General features: G+C 44.4%; 1 protein-coding gene across 1 annotated transcript in view; it reads right to left on the reverse strand.

Annotated features, from left to right (window-relative positions):
• Window positions 1–995: 995 nt before the first annotated feature.
• Window positions 996–20,130, reverse strand: part of LOC115472718 (putative RNA-binding protein Luc7-like 2) — a 249,813-nt gene continuing 230,678 nt past the window's right edge. The window contains exon 11 of the mRNA XM_030207087.1: window positions 996–1,977. Within this exon, the coding sequence (XP_030062947.1) occupies window positions 1,800–1,977 (178 nt within the window). The 3' untranslated portion in view covers window positions 996–1,799. The remainder of the gene's footprint in view (window positions 1,978–20,130) is intronic.

Consider the following 20,130-nt stretch of genomic DNA (forward strand, 5'->3'; position numbering starts at 1 on the left):
GCGCAAAACTCAGAGAAGGAGCCGCGCGGGAAGAACGGCACTTAACTTTGGCCGCTTTCTTACCATCGCCCGAATCAAGGGCGACCATAGTATTAACGTCTCCCAGCTCGAGGGCGGCCCAAGAAGAAGACGTTCGAGCAGAGTGGCCGGCCAACATGGAGTGGGCGAGCAGTGGGGGATGGGCGCTTATGGCGGGAAAAACCGCCACACCGGAGGAATAACCGGAACACTGACCGGACTCCAAACTGATGCTTAACAAAGGCGATTCAGGTTTTGAAATCCCCGCATCCCCGCTAGACGCACCCACGCGGTCCGGGGAGCGAATCCTTGTGCCATCGCCCTCCGACGCCATAAGCCATGTGGAGACCGAACGGGGAACCCCCTGCCCGCTATAAAAAGGTAAAATTACCTGCTTCTCGCTCCGAGCTGTAACGAACTGGTGTCCCAGTGAGCAGCTGCAATAAACGTTGAAATAAACGCCCTTAAGGACGTCCAGAATTTTTTTTTTTTTTTTTTAAACGGAGCCAGCGGGAGGGGGGAGAAAAGGAGGGACCTGGCACCACCAGGTTTGCACTTGCTCAAGAAGAGCCCTCAACCCCAGGTACTCAACAAAACCTAAAAATTAGGCTTGGAGACCTAGCCAGAGCTGCTGCTGTGTGTGACCACCACCTGCTGAGATAGAGAACATACTGAGGAGTTTCCGGCAGCACATGACCACATATAGGGAGGCAAAAGGATTGCTCTCTATCTCCACCTGCTGGTAGATGGACACAACCCACCAGTCTATGGATTGATCAGCATGATGATATGGAAATGCGAATTACCTTGAGCTACTACTGAAAAAGGTGAGCTAAATCCAAATCCAAACAGCTTCTATGTTTGTGCAGCGCTGCGTACGCTTTGTAGCGCTATATAAATGCTAAATAGTAGTAGTAGTAGTAAAGCAACAAAAGAATAAACTTTGGTAAGCCAACTTTTCAAATTTTTAAGTCAATTTATTGGACAATGCAATTTATTTATTTATTTTTTTACAATTAAAGATGTGCAGTTTTTATACTCCACAAGAAAGCGAAAAAAGTTCTTATGAAAAACAAAAAACACTACCCTCCTTAAAACACCAACAATATACTTGACATATTACCAATCATATGGTATTGAATACAAGACTGGCATTTGATTTTTCAAATCTCAATTTAAAACAAAAAAAAGGATGTAAAGCAACAGCTGTTCAACTCTCAACACTAAAAGGAGGCATTTGTTAAAAAAAAAAATATATAAAAACAAAACCACAATCCCCTTTCTCTCCCCCAAAACCTTATTTTTATGGTGTTTTGTTGCTTCTGCCAGTCCCCAATTGCAACTGATTGGCATGTCCCCCCTATTTTACACTGGACAATAAAGGTTATTTCACTCACATTTTCAATCCTGTTTCCCTGTTGTGCCCCATAACAGTGGATCAAAAAGAAAAAAAAAAAAAAAAGGATAAAATGAGCAAAGGCAGAACCATGCAATTTTGGGGTACAGGACGACAATTTTTATTTAACTTGCTTTTGTTTTCTTTTTAAGCAAAGGTTTCCTTGACAGCATACCTCCTCTAGCAGAAAACATGAAAGCTTCTCTTTAGTATCACAAGAAGATGGGGTGACAAATCTGCCTGATTTTTTTTATTTACACCTAAACTGGACTAGTGACTGCCATCCATTGCTCACCTTTTCATATTGTTTCTTTGAACAGCTGTAAACTAAACCATTGTACACATCTTCATAGAAAGATATAGGACATTAACATGCCCTTATTAGTCAGATCTCTCCTGCTTCGCGCTCCTCTGAGCTCCTCCTATCTTCTGATTTTCCATTGGCGCTCTCATATGAACGCTTTCTTTCCCTGCGCTCAAGGTCTCTTGACCTGTCTCTGGAACTCCTGTCTTTGTCTCGGGATGTTCTATCCTTGTCTCTTGATGAACTTTCTTTGGATGACCTGCAAAATAAGTGAAAAGAAAAAACATAATAGAAAACCTATTTTATGTTACTTTATTCCCTTACGGCAAAGCTTTTATTTCTATCCCAGGAGAGCTTTCAGAAATACGTTAATGCTATGCTCTTTCCAAGCACTTTCCTCTAGCCCACTCCCCCTTCCCAAATCCATAGCCAATTTGTGGCCAAGAGAACGGGATGCAGATATTTATAGAGCTACTTTCAACAGGGTCTCTGAGCACTCACAACAGTATTCAAAGCTATTACAAAAACCCAAGACAGACTCTCAGACATGAACAAATTTATTTTCCTAGACAGTGCTCATTACAATTATTATTACCTTACAAATGTACAGTCATCTGCAGATTAATTGGCTGTGTTTCTTAAAAGAATGGAACAATTTGGTCTGCTAATCTTTCTCTGATTCCTACCACAGCAGTCCAGATACATGGGTTATGCCCCCCAGCAGTAGATGGAGACAAATGCTTGTGAGCCCTGCCTATCCAGGGTACTGTACAAGTGAGGAGCATTTTCCTGGTCAACAAAGGGGACAGGGTCATACAACCCCCACTCCAGAATCGCAAGGCTCCAATGAACAGCAAATAGATCAGACCAGAAGAAGTAAACAGGATAGGATAGGTTTTAGAACTAAAACAAAGAATTCTAATAAATAAAAATAAAGTAAAACCAAATTTCTTTATCATCCACAAGATCAGTACAGACTCATGGAATGTAACAAAGAACCCCCTGCATAATCAAGGCATATAAGAACATAAGAGTAGCCATACTGGGTCAGACCAATGGTCCATCTAGTGCAGTATCCTGTTTTCCAAACAGTGGCCAAGCCAGGTCACAATAACCTGGCAATCAATAGAAATAAAACAAAATAAAACATGGAAAAGAAAATAAGACAATACCTTTTTTATTGGACATAACTTAATACATTTCTAGATTAGCTTTCGAAGGTTGCCCTTCTTCGTCAGATCGGAAATAAGCAAATGTTGGTAGATGACAGTATATATAAGTGAAACATCAAAGCATTCCAGTGACATTCTAACAGGATGGGGGTGGATAGATGAGAGACAGAGAGAGATGCATGGAGACAGGAGGGTGGCAAAGCAGTACAATTTTATGGTTTATAATGTGCTAGAAAACCCAGATCTTTGTTAAGTCCTGTCTGATGGGTGTCAAAATATTTAATCATACCTCCTACCCACCCCCATCCTCCCACCCTGTCAGACTGTCATAGTAATGCTTGAATGTTTTCACTTATATACACTGTCAGCTAGCACATTTGCTTATTTCCGCTGACGAAGAAGGGCAACCTTCGAAAGCTAATCAAGAAATGTATTATGTCCAATAAAAAAGGTATCATCTTATTTTCTTTTCCATGTTTTATTTTGTTTGATTTCTATTGATAACCTTAAGAGTGGACTAACATGGCTACCACACTCCTCTGACTAAGGGGGAAGAAATTCTGAAACAATTTTACAATTCATTCAATACATACCATCCTACATTTGATTCAAAATTGACTACTCCCCAGAAAAAGTCAATTTTTTGGACACCACACCACAGTCTCAATCAGTGATGGATATATACAAACATCCATGTACAAGAAACCCACAGACAAATGCAGTTACCTCCACAACTCCAGCTTCCACCCTTCACATACAAAAAGATCTATTATTTACAGCCAAGCCATAAGATACCACCGTATCTGCTCTGACCCAGGGGACAGAGACAGACACCTTGAAATCCTGACTGCATCCTTCGAACAGAAAGGCTACAACCCCAAAATAATCTCCTGATATAAGGTAACCAGGGGAAGAAAGGGGAGCTGTTGAACTGCAGGGCGAGACTGGAACAGATCCCAAACTGTGTTCATCAGGGGGCAGGAGGGAGAAGGGAGAAAAATGCTTGGGGGGGGGGGGGGGGGGGGAGACTGTGCAGCACGATTTTTTTTTAAATTGCCGCTTACAACTAATGCACTAATCATGGCGTTAACTGCGATTAACATGCAGCCCTAATTTCAACAAAGATGAAACGTCTTTTGGAAAGGAACTCTGAATAGTATTCAGAATTTAAGTTATTTGTAAGTGAGAAAATTAAAGTGAACTAGTAAAAACGTTTGAGAACATACTAACTTTCACACAGCAACAGTTTATCGAAACTATCTTCTGGATAATTTTGGCACTTTTCAAGCTTCCGGGTGCCAGCTGCAAAAAGGGGATTCAACTTAGTCCAGCTACAAGTTGAATACCTTGACAATTTAATGAGGGTGAAAATTTAAAATACACCCAACAGTGTTAATTTGTGGAAAACCGAGAGAGAAGAAAGGAAAAAGGCTTTTGCTCACTGACTTATATGTACCCATATTTTTCTGTATGTTTCAACTTGTTAGTGATTGGTTCTGAAGAGTTTGGAAAGGACGTGTAAGTGATAGGTTTTACTGGTTTCTTTCAACTACTTACAGTCTCCCTCTGGCAAACAGTTTTCCAGTGCCTCATAGCACTGGTGATACCTCCAGCCTGAATAAGACAGTAGAACATAGGAGACAGCAATGATGATCTGAACTGTGTGCTGCATGTATCCCTGATTTATTTAAAACATTTATAGCCCACCCATCCAAGTGGGCTATAAATTTACTGAAGAGGTACCTGACATCTGGAAATGGAAATATTTTATACTCCCGTGATGCCTGAATAATTTAAATAAACAAGCCATTTCAATAAATACATTTTCATATGTGGTGCAGTATGGTTGCATAATAGTAAGTAGCACTCAGAAGGTAATGAAACTGAACATTTTTGCATGCAAAGTTTCTGCACACATGAATCTAGTTCTTGGAGAGATCACGATGGATTTTGATATAATTTGGATGGGACGCTTTTTTTGGGAGCTTTGACTTTACACATAAGTATTGCCATACTGGGACAGACTAAAGGTCCATCAGGCCCAGCATCCTGTTTCCAAAACTGGCCAATCCAGGTCACAAATACCTGGCAAGATCTCAAAAAAAAAAGTACAAAACATTTTATGCTGCTTATCCCAGAAATAAAGCAGTGGATTTTCCCCAAGTCCATTTTAATAATGGTCTATGGACTTTTCCATTAGGAAGGTATCCAAACCTTTTTTTAAATCCCGCTAAGTTCTCAGGCAACGAATTCCAGTTTAATTACATGTTGAGTGAAGAAAAGCTTTCTCTGATTTGTTTTGAATGTACTACTTTGTAGTTTCATTGAATGCCCCCTAGTCCTAGTATTTTTGGAAAGAGTAAACAGACGCTTCACGTCTACCCATTCCACTCCACTCATTATTTTATAGACCTACATAAGTACATAAGTAGTGCCATACTGGGAAAGACCAAAGGTCCATCTAGCCCAGCATCCTGTCACCGACAGTGGCCAATCCAGGTCAAGGGCACCTGGCACGCTCCCCAAACGTAAAAACATTCCAGACAAGTTGTACCTAAAAATGAGGAATTTTTCCAGTCCATTTAATAGCGGTCTATGGACTTGTCCTTTAGGAATCTATCTAACCCCTTTTTAAACTCCGTCAAGCTAACCGCCCGTACCACGTTCTCCGGCAATGAATTCCAGAGTCTAATTACACGTTGGGTGAAGAAAAATTTTCTCCGATTCGTTTTAAATTTACCACACTGTAGCTTCAACTCATGCCCTCTAGTCCTAGTATTTTTGGATAGCGTGAACAGTCGCTTCACATCCACCCGATCCATTCCACTAATTATTTTATACACTTCTATCATATCTCCCCTCAGCCGTCTCTTCTCCAAGCTGAAAAGCCCTAGCCTTCTCAGCCTCTCTTCATAGGAAAGTCGTCCCATCCCCACTATCATTTTCGTCGCCCTTCGCTGTACCTTTTCCAATTCTACTATATCTTTTTTGAGATACGGAGACCAGTACTGAACACAATACTCCAGGTGCGGTCGCACCATGGAGCGATACAACGGCATTATAACATCCGCACACCTGGACTCCATACCCTTCTTAATAACACCCAACATTCTATTTGCTTTCCTAGCTGCAGCAGCACACTGAGCAGAAGGTTTCAGCGTATCATCGACGACGACACCCAGATCCCTTTCTTGATCCGTAACTCCTAACGCGGAACCTTGCAAGACGTAGCTATAATTCGGGTTCCTCTTACCCACATGCATCACTTTGCACTTGTCAACATTGAACTTCATCTGCCACTTGCACGCCCATTCTCCCAGTCTCGCAAGGTCCTCCTGTAATCGTTCACATTCCTCCTGCGACTTGACGACCCTGAATAATTTTGTGTCATCGGCGAATTTAATTACCTCACTAGTTATTCCCATCTCTAGGTCATTTATAAATACATTAAAAAGCAACGGACCCAGCACAGACCCCTGCGGGACCCCACTAACTACCCTCCTCCACTGAGAATACTGGCCACGCAATCCTACTCTCTGCTTCCTATCTTTCAACCAGTTCTTAATCCATAATAATACCCTACCTCCGATTCCATGACTCTGCAATTTCTTCAGGAGTCTTTCGTGCGGCACTTTGTCAAACGCCTTCTGAAAATCCAGATATACAATATCAACCGGCTCCCCATTGTCCACATGTTTGCTTACCCCCTCAAAAAAATGCATTAGATTGGTGAGGCAAGACTTCCCTTCACTAAATCCGTGCTGACTTTGTCTCATCAGTCCATGTTTTTGTATATGCTCTGCAATTTTATTCTTAATAATAGCCTCCACCATCTTGCCCGGCACCGACGTCAGACTCACCGGTCTATAATTTCCCGGATCTCCTCTGGAACCTTTCTTAAAAATCGGAGTAACATTGGCTACCCTCCAGTCTTCCGGTATTACACTCGATTTTAGGGACAGATTGCATATTTCTAACAGTAGCTCCGCAAGTTCATTTTTTAGTTCTATTAATACTCTGGGATGAATACCATCAGGTCCCGGTGATTTACTACTCTTCAGCTTGCTGAACTGACCCATTACATCCTCCAAGGTTACAGAGAATTTGTTTAGTTTCTCCGACTCCCCCGCTTCAAATATTCTTTCCGGCACCGGTGTCCCCCCCAAATCCTCCTCGGTGAAGACCTCTATCATATCTCCCCTCAGCTATCTTTTCTCCAAGCTGAAAAGCCCTAGCAGCTTTAGCCTTTCCTCATAGGGAAGTCATCCCATCCCCCTTTATCATTTTCGTTGCCCTTCTCTGCACCTTTTCTAATTCCACTATATCTTTTTTCAGATCAGTGACCACAACTGAACACAACATTTGAGGTGCGGTCGCACCATGGAGCGATACAAAGGCATTATAACGTCCTCATTTTTGTTTTCCATTCCTTTCCTAACAATACCTAACATTCTATTTGCTTTCTTAGCTGCCGCAGCACACTGAGCACAAGGTTTCAACGTATCATCAATGACACCTAGATCCCTTTCTTGGTCGGTGACTCCTAACGTGGAACCTTGCATTACGTAGCTATATAATTCGGGTTCCTCTTTCCCACATGCATCACTTTACACTTGTTGACATTAAACTAACGTTACCTGCCATTTAGATGCCCAGTCTCGTAAGGTCCTCTTGTAATTTTTCAAAAACCTCCCGCGATTTAACGACTTTGAATAACTTTGTCATCAGCAAATTTAATTACCTCACTAGTTACTCCCATCTCTAGGTCATTTATAAATATGTTAAAAAGCAGTGGTCCCAGCACAGACCCCTGGGGAACCCCACTAGCTACCCTTCTCCATTGAGAATACTGACCATTTAACCCTACTCTCTTGTTTTCTACCTTTTAACCAGTTTTTAATCCACGATAGGACACTACTTCCTATCCCACGACTTTCCAATTTCCTCTGGAGTCTTTTATGAGGTACCTTTTCAAGCGCCTTTTGAAAATCCAGATACACAATATCAACTGGCTCACCTTTAAAGATCTACGTGTTTGTTCACCCCTTCAAAGGGTGTAGTGTCATAAGAGAATGTGTTTTACATCTGCTATCGGATCGATTTGTCAATTCACAGCCACAGGCTAGATCTGCTATTGGGTCCTAGCTGTACTGCTTTACGTTCTCTGTTCTTAGTAAAGCATCTTCAGAAGTACTTGTTATGTGTATGAGGGGGTGACTGTTGGAATATAATCCATGTTGTTTTGTCATTCTTACTTTGTAGGTGTATATACTTTGGAAGAAAGGCAACAGAAGGAAGATACGACATAGATGTTTAAATACCTCTGTGGCATAAATGCACAAGAGAGATGAGTCTCTTTCAAACTGAAAGGAAGCTCTGGAACAAGGGAGCACAGGACAAAGGTGAAAGGGGATAAACTCAGGAAATACTTCACAGAAAGGGTGGTGAATTTATTAAACAGCCTTGTGGTGGAGATAAAAACTGTATCTGAATTCAAGAAAGCTCAGGACAAGTACAAAGGATCTCTAAGGGCAAGGGATAGTAGAATGCATTGAGGGTAGATTGGACAGGCCATATGGTGTTTATCTGCCTTCATTTTTCTGTGTGTGTGTTGGGGGGGGGGGGGGGGGGGAGGGGGAAGAGACAATTTTCGCAGTCACTCCTAATACTTTGCCCACTTAATATCCATCTAACTCAATTTCCATGTTTTAACACCAGTCTACTCAGCTGATACAAATTGTTCACTATTTCAGAAATTCAAAAAGTTAGGCCCTCTTGATCCCGTCCAGCAGAATGCTACTTTGCATTGTGCTGCCACCAGAAACTATTTCAGGTGTTTCCAATCCCTTTAATCTATTTCTCTCCTTCCTACATGCAAGAATGATAATCCTTGGGCTCCTCTCTAACTTAAGCCCCTAAAGTTTTTCAGCATTCTGATACACTTTGATTTTATGGAGTTCTTTAACATTTTTTGTTTTATGTAATTTTTTTTAAATTGTAAATTGATTAGGTGATAAAAAAGGCAAGCTGTATATTCCCTTTAAGCACACATTGTTTCCAACTATCAAGTGGGTATGCCTTGTATATTTTTTTTTTAGCCAAACTGGTGTTAAATGCCTCTTATATAACACTTTGTAGCCATTTCCAACCAAATTGGCTGTCATAGAAATTTTAGCGACTTTATCAAAAACTGTTTCCTATTCATCCTCCTCAGATCTTCTCAAGCTCAAATGTATTGAGGCTTTGATTTGGGTAGCTGTATTAACATGAAATATAACTGAAAATTTCCTTTTTCCCAGTACTCCTAATGCTTAAAAGCCCTCTGCCTCCCCTTCAAATGCTTCTCTCTCTCTCTTCTGATAATGCCATAATTACAGGTAAAAAAAAAATCTCTTTTTTGCAAATTATAAAGCCATCAATTACTTTTGTGTATATAACTGCCCCAATCTCACCAATCCATTCTCTACCCATTCACAAAACACTCTTGATGCTTGGCCAAGAACAAAGCTCTCACATGCCCAAACGAGCATTAATACCGAAGTAACCTTTGACCTGGAACAAATCTCATATAACCAAACGGGCATTAATAGTGAAACAACCTTTCCCCCTAGCAATGCCTTCTTGTATCTATACCAAACGTCCCAAGTGAGCCTAAAAAAATGGGTTCAGGGTCCTCTCTCTCTTTCATATGTCTAGATCCCCAAATTTTCCCCCCAATCCCCTGATCTCCCCCCCTCCAACATCTCCTCACCATTGTTTATCAGAATTTCTATGCCAATCATAGACTGCCCTAAGTTGAGCTGTCACATAGTATTTTTGAGATCTGGCACAACTAATCCACCTTCCTTTTTTTGGAAGGCATAGGACCCCTGTAGCCACCTGTGGTGGTCATCCCTTCCAAATAAATCTTAGTAATTTCTTGCTTAAAATTGTAAACGTGCACTCAGGCACTTCTATCAGTAGCACATGAAAAGGTAAGTATCTGGGCAACACCACCATCTTAACACTCATTATCCTACCAGCTAGAATAGACTGAGTCTGCTCCAGTGCTCTCTGTCTCTACCAGTGCTCTCAAAAGACGTATAGTTCATATGGTATAACTGGGAACAATCTGGTGTGAGCTGAACACCCAAACAGATGCTACACTTTGCCCATCTAAAGGGAAAATTATCCTTCAACTTCCCTTCCTATTGGAGGTCTAACCTAATCTTCAAAATCTGATTTAGCCACATTAACTGTGAAACCTGACACACTCATTCTTTCAATTCCCAAATCAACAGTGGTAAAGAGATATGGGGGCCAACTCACCATAAAAGGGATATCATTAGCAAAGAGTTATTCTATGGTCCACACCCTCTCTCTCTCTCTATTCCTTTAAATGTCTAGGCTACTCCTGATCATTTCCATCAGAAAGGGCAAAAAGTGGAGATAGTGGACAGCCTTGCCTTGTACTTCTACCCAAACCAAAACACTCTGAATAATCACTATTCACCTTCATGCGTGCCTTTGGCTGCCTATAAAGTTCCCCAATCCAACTTACGAACCCTGACCCAAACCCCATCCTTTCCAACTAAGATCCAAGCTACTTGGCCAAAAGCCTTCTCTGCATCAACAGATGATAACCGAGGTGAAGGTCTGGGTCTTTGCCTTCTACATTTACATGAGCACTTTGCTGATTTAATTACTGCTTGATGATCAGGGATAAAACCTAACTGGTACTTGTGGATTATGCATCCCAGCACTTTATTCAACCAGGATGTCAATTCTTTGGCCAGGATCCCTCATACAGGCCCATATCTTGTATGACCCACAAAGAGAGGGACCCTTTTTTTTTTGCCTTCAGAAGGACCATAGTGCCCGTACAAGTCACAGTTTTGGCTGATTTCACTCCCTTCTGCACTTTGTTAAACAAAGCCTGCAAGGGACCCACTAACATATCACTGAAGTGTCTTATAAAATTTGGCAGAAAAGTCACTGAGATTGGGGCTTTATCCATTTTTAGGGATCTGACTGCTCCCCAAATTTTGTCTTTTGCTCATCAAACAGTTCCACCTCCTCCTTATACAACACACAGTGATAATATAATTTAGGTAGCTATACACATCTCCCAAAGGGGGGTAAGGGCTTTGCCCCATAAATCTCTTCATAAAACCTCTGAAAAAAAAAATCATTTCCTCCTGTTCATAAGCCAGTTAAACCTTTTCCATTTTTAATAAAGGTCACTTGAATAGCCTCCCCTCTGCTGCTTTAATCTGTGTGCTAACAACTTCCTGGCATTATCCCCCTGTTCAAAAATAACCTGTCTGGCTTTTAGTAAGTCATAGTGCATTACTCTACAGCCTAGCTAACTCGAGTTTCAGTTCAAGGAAGGTTCCTTCCTCTCTTTGTGCCATTTCTAATCAAATTGTACTAAGTGTTCGCCTTTCTGACCCTTGTCTTTCTTTTTTTCAGGCTCCCACATAATTAATTGTCCTTAAATAGTGGCTTTAAACTCATCCCATAAGGTTGCCCAGGATACCTCACTGGAAGAGTTTAATTCAAAATAATTTATAATATCTGTCCACAGTTGTCAAATCACATCTTCCTCCACAATAAGCTGTCACTTAGTCCACCTAGCCTGCAGGCTAGCTTAAGGTGTATTTCTGCTGAGATTTATTAAGGTGTATTTTGGATCATGTGCTGCTTCTCAACTCAGATTCAACCACCCTGATGATAACATCTTACCCAATCATAAAAAAGTCCAATCGGGAATAAGTACCATGACAGGTAGAAGTTGAGTTCAGCTCCCATCAGATACCCACCCACTTCCAAATTATCCATAAACCTTCTCAGTTTGGCTCTTTCCCCTCCTCACTCGCACTACTTCTCTGAAGTAACCAAGCCAGGGAAAACTGTCATATTAAAGTCATCTCCTATTACAAGCTGTCCCTCCCTAGATCCTTTCCTCCAGCTCTGCAAAAACTCCCTCTATGAGCTATTTTGAGTTACATATCCTCCTGTCCAAAAACCACCTGTCCCCTGGGTCCCTAATAAAGCGAAGATACATACCTGTAGCAGGTGATCTCCGAGGACAGCAGGCTGATTGTTCTCACGACTGGGTCGGCGTTCACAGCGGCCCCCACCTTCGGAATTTTTCAAAGCAAAAATCTTCAAAGCTTTGTAGAACCTTCTGGAGCACGTGGCACGCGCACCCAACTTCCTGCCTGCCGCGCGCGAGTCCCGCTCAGTTATATACAAAAGCAAGAAATTAAAGAAGAACAACTCCAAAGGGGAGGTGGGCTGGTTTGTGAGAAGAATCAGCCTGCTGCCCTCGGAGAACACCTGCTATAGGTATGTATCTTCGCTTTCTCCGAGGACAAGCAGGCTGCTTGTTCTCAGGACTGGGGTATCCCTAGCACCCAGGCTCACGTAAAACAACAAAGAAAGGTCAATTGGGCCCCGCAACGGCGAGGACATAACAAGGATTGACCTACGAACAAGAACAACTAATTGAGAGTGCAGCCTGAAACAGAATAAAAATGGGCCTAGGGGGGTGGAGTTGGATTCTAAGCCCCGAACAGATTCTGCAGCACCGACTGCCCAAACCGACTGTCGCATCGGGTACCCTGCTGAAGGCAGTAGTGAGATGTGAATGTGTGGATTGATGACCACGTCGCAGCCTTGCAAATCTCTTCTATAGTGGCTGACTTCAAATGGGCCACCGACGCTGCCATGGCTCTAACACTATGAGCCGTGACATGACCCTCAAGATTCAGCCCAGCTTGGGAATAAGTGAAGGAAATGCAATCTGCTAGCCAATTTGAAATGGTGCGTTTCCTGACTGCAAGTCCCCTTCTGTTGGGATCAAAAGAAACAAACATTTGGGCGGACTGTCTGAAGGGGCTTGTCCGCTCCACGTAAAAGGCCAATGCTCTCTTGCAGTCCAAGGCGTGCAACTGATGTTTAGCAGGGCGGGTATGAGGACGGGGAAAAAATGTTGGCAAGACAATTGACTGGCTCAGATGGAACTCCGACACCACCTTCGGCAAGAACTTAGGGTGCATGCGGAGGACTACTTTGTTGTGATGAAACTTGAGATAAGAAGCATGCACTACCAAGGCTTGAAGCTCACTGACCCTACGAGCTGAAGTAACAGCCACCAAGAAAATGACCTACCAAGTCAAGTACTTCAGATGGCAGGAATTCAGTGGCTCAAAAGGAGGCTTCATCAGCTGGGTGAGAATGAAGTTGAGATCCCATGACACTGGTGGAGGTTTGATAGGGGGCTTTGACAAAAGCAAACCTCTCATAAAGGCTGTCCAGAGATAGGCTTACCCTCTACATGTTGATGATAAGCACTAATTGCACTAAGATGAACTCTTACGGAGTTGGTCTTGAGACCAGACTCTGATAAATGTAGAAGGTATTCAAGCAGGGTCTGTGTAGGACAAGAGCGAGGATCTAGGGCCTTGCTATCACACCAGACAGCAAACCTCCTCCATTTGAAAAAGTAGCACCTCTTAGTAGAATCTTTCCTGGAAGCAAGCAGAACCCGGGAGACATGCTCAGAGAGAGACTCAAGGAAGAGAATTCTACGCTCTCAACATCCAGGCTGTGAGAGCCAGAGACTGGAGGTTGGGATGCAGAAGCGCCCCCTCGTTCTGAGGGTTGGAAAACAGTCCAATCTCCACGGTTCTTCGGAGGACAACTCCAGAAGAAGAGGGAACCAAATCTGACGCGGCCAGAAGGGAGCAATCAGAAAGCGAAGTTACTTACTTGTAGCAGGTATTTTCCGAGGACAGCAGGCTGATTGTTCTCACATATGGGTGACGTCCGATGGCAGCCCCAGGATCAGAAATCTTCCTAGCAACAAAGCTTGCTAAAGCCCTCGCGCGCACGCATGCGCAACCGTCTTCCCGCCCGTAGCGCGAACGTGCCTCAGTCAAATTACAAAGCAAAGACAAGGGAAGACACAACTCCAAAGGGGAGGTAGGCAGGTTGGTGAGAACAATCAGCCTGCTGTCCTTGGAGAATACCTGCTACAGGTAAGTAACTTCGCTTTCTCCGAGGACAAGCAGGCTTCCTTGTTCTCACATATGGGTATCCCTAGCCCCCAGGCTCACTCAAAACAACAAACAGGGTCAATTGGGCCTCACAACGGCGAGGACATAACATAGATTAACCTGAAAAATAACAACTAACTGAGAGTGCAGCCTGGAACAGAAAAAAAAATGGGCCTGGGGGGGGAGTTGGATTCTAGACCCCAAACAGATTCTGCAGCACTGACTGCCCAAACCGACTGTGCGTTGGGTATCTTGCTGAAGGCAATAATGAGATGTGAATGTGTGGACAGAAGACCACGTTGCAGCCTTGCAAATCTCTTCAATAGTGGCTGACTTCAAGTGGGCCACTGACGCTGCCATGGCTCTAACACTATGAGCCGTGACATGACCCTTGTTAAATATAATGAGGAAAAAAGAAAGTTCCTATGGTCAGTGGAATGCAAGTATTAAGGCAAAAGAGATACGAGTCACAAATCTGTGAAAATAATAAGGGAGTCATAGAATCAGCCTTGAGCTGGGTAGCCTTGTGTGAAACAGAAACAGTCTGTGCTAGGGTAGAAGGAATGCTGCTGACATTTGTAGATAAGAAAGAACAGGCTTCAAAGGAAAGGGTTGCTGACGTGCAGGCATTGGGTGCAGTACTAATTTAAGAGTATATAAGCAGAAGCACAATGAATGTAAGCTAAGCAAACATATATCTCTGTATTACTGCTGATCATATATTGTGAGTATACTTTGCTTCCAGTATGATGTTCTCATACTGCCTCTGTCCAAGGGAGGACAGTTGAAAAAATAAAAACTGTTGATTATTCTTCGTTATAATAGGTGTCGGTTTCTTTGTTTACATACATATAAGGTGTAAATAAACAAATTGGCAACCGCGGCAGGACGCGGCTGCCGTTGTTCTGATTAAGTTGTTGTATTGGTAATCGTGTGACTTTCTTTCCTATGATCTCCAGAAATGGCCAGCCTGGATTGAGTAGGTTATAGACTGTCAATCAGCTGAACCGTGAGTATATCTTGAAGCAAAGTCTTTTGAAAAATTGTTTTTTTTATTTTTATTCTTGTATCTTTCATTATCTATATTATTGTTTGCTGTGTATTTTGCTAGCTTAGGCATTGTTTGTTATTACATCATGAGACCTTTTCAGTCTAAGAAGGAACCATCCCCTCAACCCGCTGCAGAGGGTCAGGGAGAAACATCTACCACTCCTTATGTTTTGTATGTAGATAGCCGAAAGAATTGCTCACCCCTTGTGCATGTTAAGGATACTTTTCCCTTTGAGGCACCCATTATTCAAAAGGTTTGTGAGAAATGGGCTGGATATGCCTCACAGGATTCATTCTTATCATGGCCAGGTGGTGGTTCATTTGTAAGAACTCAGCTGTTGTCTGTTTTAAAATACATACAACAAAACAAAAAGGGAAAATCCTTACAGAAACACTTACATGTTTTAAATCTGTTCATGGTTGCAGCAGACTTATACCATGCTGATAAAATGAAAATTGATACACAGACGCGTGAAACAGCATGCATGAAGGCAGACGAGGAATTTCAAAAACAGCCTCCTTCATACCAGAGTTCTGAAGCTGCCGCAGCAACACTACTATTGTGCTGCAGCTCTGTCTGTACATTTTAGACTTAGCAGCTCTGTCTCTGAATCTCCCCCACAAATTCAAACTTAGAGAAATCCACCTTTTTTACAGATTAACTGGCTGTGCTGCAGCTCTGTCTGTACATTTTAGACTTAGCAGCTCTGTCTCTGAATCTCCCCCACAAATTCAAACTTAGTGGGTGTGACCTGATTCTCTGTTAGAGGGGCAGCCTTCTATACCAGTTTTTCTTGAGAAATCCACCTTTTTTACAGATTAACTGGCTGTGCTGCAGCTCTGTCTGTACATTTTAGACTTAGCAGCTCTGTCTCTGAATCTCCCCCACAAATTCAAACTTAGTGGGTGTGACCTGATTCTCTGTTAGAGGGGCAGCCTTCTATACCAGTTTTTCTTGAGAAATCCACCTTTTTTACAGATTAACTGGCTGTGCTGCAGCTCTGTCTGTACATTTTAGACTTAGCAGCTCTGTCTCTGAATCTCCCCCACAAATTCAAACTTAGAGAAATCCACCTTTTTTACAGATTAACTGGCTGTGCTGCAGCTCTGTCTGTACATTTTAGACTTAGCAGCTCTGTCTCTGAATCTCCCCCACAAATTCAAACTTAGTGGGTGTGACCTGATTCTCTGTTAGAGGGGCAGCCTTCTATACCAGTTTTTCTTGAGAAATCCACCTTTTTTACAGATTAACTGGCTGTGCTGCAGCTCTGTCTGTACATTTTAGACTTAGCAGCTCTGTCTCTGAATCTCCCCCACAAATTCAAACTTAGTGGGTGTGACCTGATTCTCTGTTAGAGGGGCAGCCTTCTATACCAGTTTTTCTTGAGAAATCCACCTTTTTTACAGATTAACTGGCTGTGCTGCAGCTCTGTCTGTACATTTTAGACTTAGATCCCTCTACCCACCCACCCCTAGGGTGATAGTTCTTATATACCCTCCCAAGCAACCTAATCTGCCTGCAGATAACTGCTCTGTCTCTGTGTTCAGGCTCTTCACCTCCTTTCCTCCCACATTTTTCAAACATAGTGGGTGTGACTTGTTCTTACTGGGCAGTGCCTACCTGCCTGCTGCCTACCATTCCAGTTTTAAGCCTCTAATCCAGCTCTGCCGTTCTATCTATCGCTTAACACCTCAGTCACTACATATATACCCGTAACACCTCAGTTACTACTTATGGCCCCTTTACACATTCTCTTCCTTGCCCTGTCCCTTCCTAATCTTTTTCCCCTCCCCCTACCGCTGTCTACCACTGGAACTCACTGCCCACCCATGTCCTCTCCCATCTTGCTCACTACTGCAATACCCTACTCACCCCCGTCCCTCACCACCTCACCATCTCTCCTGTCCCCCTCCTCCTTCCTAGCTCTCAACCTTCAACACTTCCTTCCTGCCATTAACCCATCCCCATTCCTCCTAAGCGCATCCCGTCTTCGTCGCCTTCGTCGCCCTACCTCCCCCACCCTCCTCCGCACTCTCTTGCTCCTCCTCCTGCTATCCGCAGGAGACATCAATCCCAATCCAGGTCCCCCACACCTGTCCTCTTCCTATCCATGCAAACGTTTCCGGGATGTCTCCAATCTCATATCTATTCCCCTCCTCCCCCCCTCTTCCCTCCCCTTCTCATGTACACTGTGGAATGCCCACGGTCTGCAACAAACTTCCCTTCACCCACGATCTCTTCATCTCTCATTCCCTTCACCTGCTTGCCCTAACTGAAACCTGGCTCTCCCCTGACGACTCTGCCTCAGTTGCGGCTCTATGCCATGGAGGCTATCTCTTCTCCCATACTCCCCGCCTAGTTGGCCGTGGAGGAGGCGTCGGGTTACTACTCTCGCCCTCCTGTAGCTTCCAACCCCTCCTCCTACCACAGTCTCACTGCTTCTCATCCTTTGAAGTCCACTCCATCCGTCTATTCTACCCGTTGCCACTCAGAGTGGCAGTCATTTACCGCCCCCCTGATAAATCCCTCCCTTCCTTCCTCACCGACTTCGATGCCTGGCTTTCTGTTTTTCTTGAACCCTCATCTCCATCCCTCATTCTCGGAGACTTCAACATACACGTTGATGACCTGTCCAACTCTCACGCTTCTCAGTTCCTCACTCTAACATCCTCCTTCAACCTCCAGCTATGTTCCACCACCCCTACTCACCGTGATGGCCATTGCCTTGACCTCGTCCTCTCCTCTTCCGGCTCACCCTCCAATTTCCACACCTCAGCTCTTCCTGTCTCTGATCATCACCTGATCACCTTCACACTTCTTCACCCTCCCCCTCAGCTCCGCCCAACATTAACCACTACTTCCAGGAATCTCCAGATTATTGACCCTCCCACCTTATCATCTAGTATTTCTAATCTCCTCCCCTCCATCATGTCCTCCGAGTCTGTTGACGAGGCTGTCTCCGCTTACAATGCCACTCTCTCCTCTGCTCTGGACACCCTTGCACCATCCACCTCCCGTCCCACAAGGCGTACTAATCCCCAGCCCTGGCTGACCCCTTGCATCCGTTACCTTCGCTCCTGCGCCCGATCTGCTGAACGCCTCTGGAGGAAATCTCGCACCCATTCAGATTTCCTTCACTACAAATTCATGCTATCCTCCTTCCAGTCCTCACTATTCCTTGCCAAACAGGACTATTACACCCAATTGACTAATTCTCTCAGCTCTAACCCTCGTCGTCTCTTCGCCACCCTTAACTCCCTCCTCAAAGTGCCCTCCGCTCCCACCCCCCCGTCACTCTCTCCTCAATCACTGGCTGACTACTTCCGCGACAAGGTGCAAAAGATCAACCTTGAGTTCACTACCAAGCCACCTCCTCCTCTTCACCCTTCAACCCTCTCCCTCAACCAACCAACCCAGACCTCCTTCTCCTCCTTTCCTGATATCTCCGAGGAGGAAACCGCCCGCCTTCTTTCCTCCTCAAAATGCACCACTTGTTCCTCTGATCCCATCCCCACCAACTTACTTAACACCATCTCTCCTACTATCACCCCCTCCATCTGTCATATCCTCAACCTCTCTCTCTCCACTGCAACTGTCCCCGACACCTTCAAGCATGCTGTAGTCACGCCACTCCTCAAAAAACCATCACTAGACCCTACCTGTCCCTCCAACTACCGCCCCATCTCCCTCCTACCCTTCCTCTCCAAGACACTTGAGCGCGCAGTCCACAGCCGCTGCCTTGATTTTCTCTCCTCTCATGCCATCCTTGATCCGCTTCAATCCGGTTTTCGCCCTCTTCACTCGACAGAAACAGCACTTTCTAAAGTCTGTAATGACCTGTTCCTTGCCAAATCCAGAGGCCACTACTCCATCCTCATCCTCCTGGATCTATCCGCCGCTTTTGACACTGTCAATCATGACTTACTTCTTGCCACACTGTCCTCATTTGGGTTCCAGGGCTCTGTCCTCTCCTGGTTCTCCTCCTATCTCTCCCACCGCACCTTCAAAGTTCACTCTCATGGATCTTCCTCCACCCCCATCCCCTTATCTGTTGGTGTTCCCCAGGGATCGGTCCTTGGACCCCTTCTCTTCTCAATCTACACCTCTTCCCTGGGCTCCCTGATCTCATCTCATGGTTTCCAGTATCATCTCTATGCTGATGACACCCAACTGTATCTCTCCACACCAGACATCACCGCGGAGACCCAGGCAAAGGTATCGGCCTGCTTATCCGACATTGCTGCCTGGATGTCCAACCGCCACCTGAAACTGAACATGTCCAAGACCGAGCTTATCGTCTTTCCACCAAAACCCACTTCTCCTCTTCCTCCACTTTCTATCTCAGTTGATAACACCCTCATCCTCCCCGTCTCATCTGCCCGCAACCTCGGAGTCATCTTTGACTCCTCTCTCTCCTTCTCTGCGCATATCCAGCAGATAGCCAAGACCTGTCGCTTCTTCCTCTTTAACATCAGCAAAATTCGCCCTTTCCTCTCTGAACACACCACCCGAACTCTCGTCCACGCTCTCATTACCTCTCGCCTGGACTACTGCAACTTACTCCTCACCGGCCTCCCACTTAGCCATCTATCCCCCCTTCAGTCTGTTCAGAACTCTGCTGCACGTCTCATATTCCGCCAGAACCGATATACTCATATCACCCCTCTCCTCAGGTCACTTCACTTGCTTCCGATCAGATACCGCATTCAATTCAAGCTTCTCCTTCTTACCTACAAATGCACTCAGTCTGCTGCCCCTCACTACCTCTCTACCCTCATCTCCCCTTACGTTCCCGCCCGTAACCTCCGTTCACAGGATAAATCCCTCCTCTCAGTACCCTTCTCCACCACCGCCAACTCCAGGCTCCGCTCATTCTGCCTCGCCTCACCCTATGCTTGGAACAACCTTCCTGAACCCTTACGCCAAGCCCCCTCCCTGCCCGTCTTCAAGTCTTTGCTTAAAGCCCACCTCTTCAATGCTGCGTTCGGCACCTAACCCTTACCGTTCAGTGAATCCAAACTGCCCCAATTTGACTGCCCCTATCGGACCGACCGTTCACTTGTCTATTAGATTGTAAGCTCTTTGAGCAGGGACTGTCTCTCTTTGTTAAATTGTACAGCGCTGCGTAACCCTAGTAGCGCTCTAGA

This window comes from Microcaecilia unicolor, chromosome 1 (assembly GCF_901765095.1).
Source record: "Microcaecilia unicolor chromosome 1, aMicUni1.1, whole genome shotgun sequence".
NCBI lineage: Eukaryota > Metazoa > Chordata > Amphibia > Gymnophiona > Siphonopidae > Microcaecilia > Microcaecilia unicolor.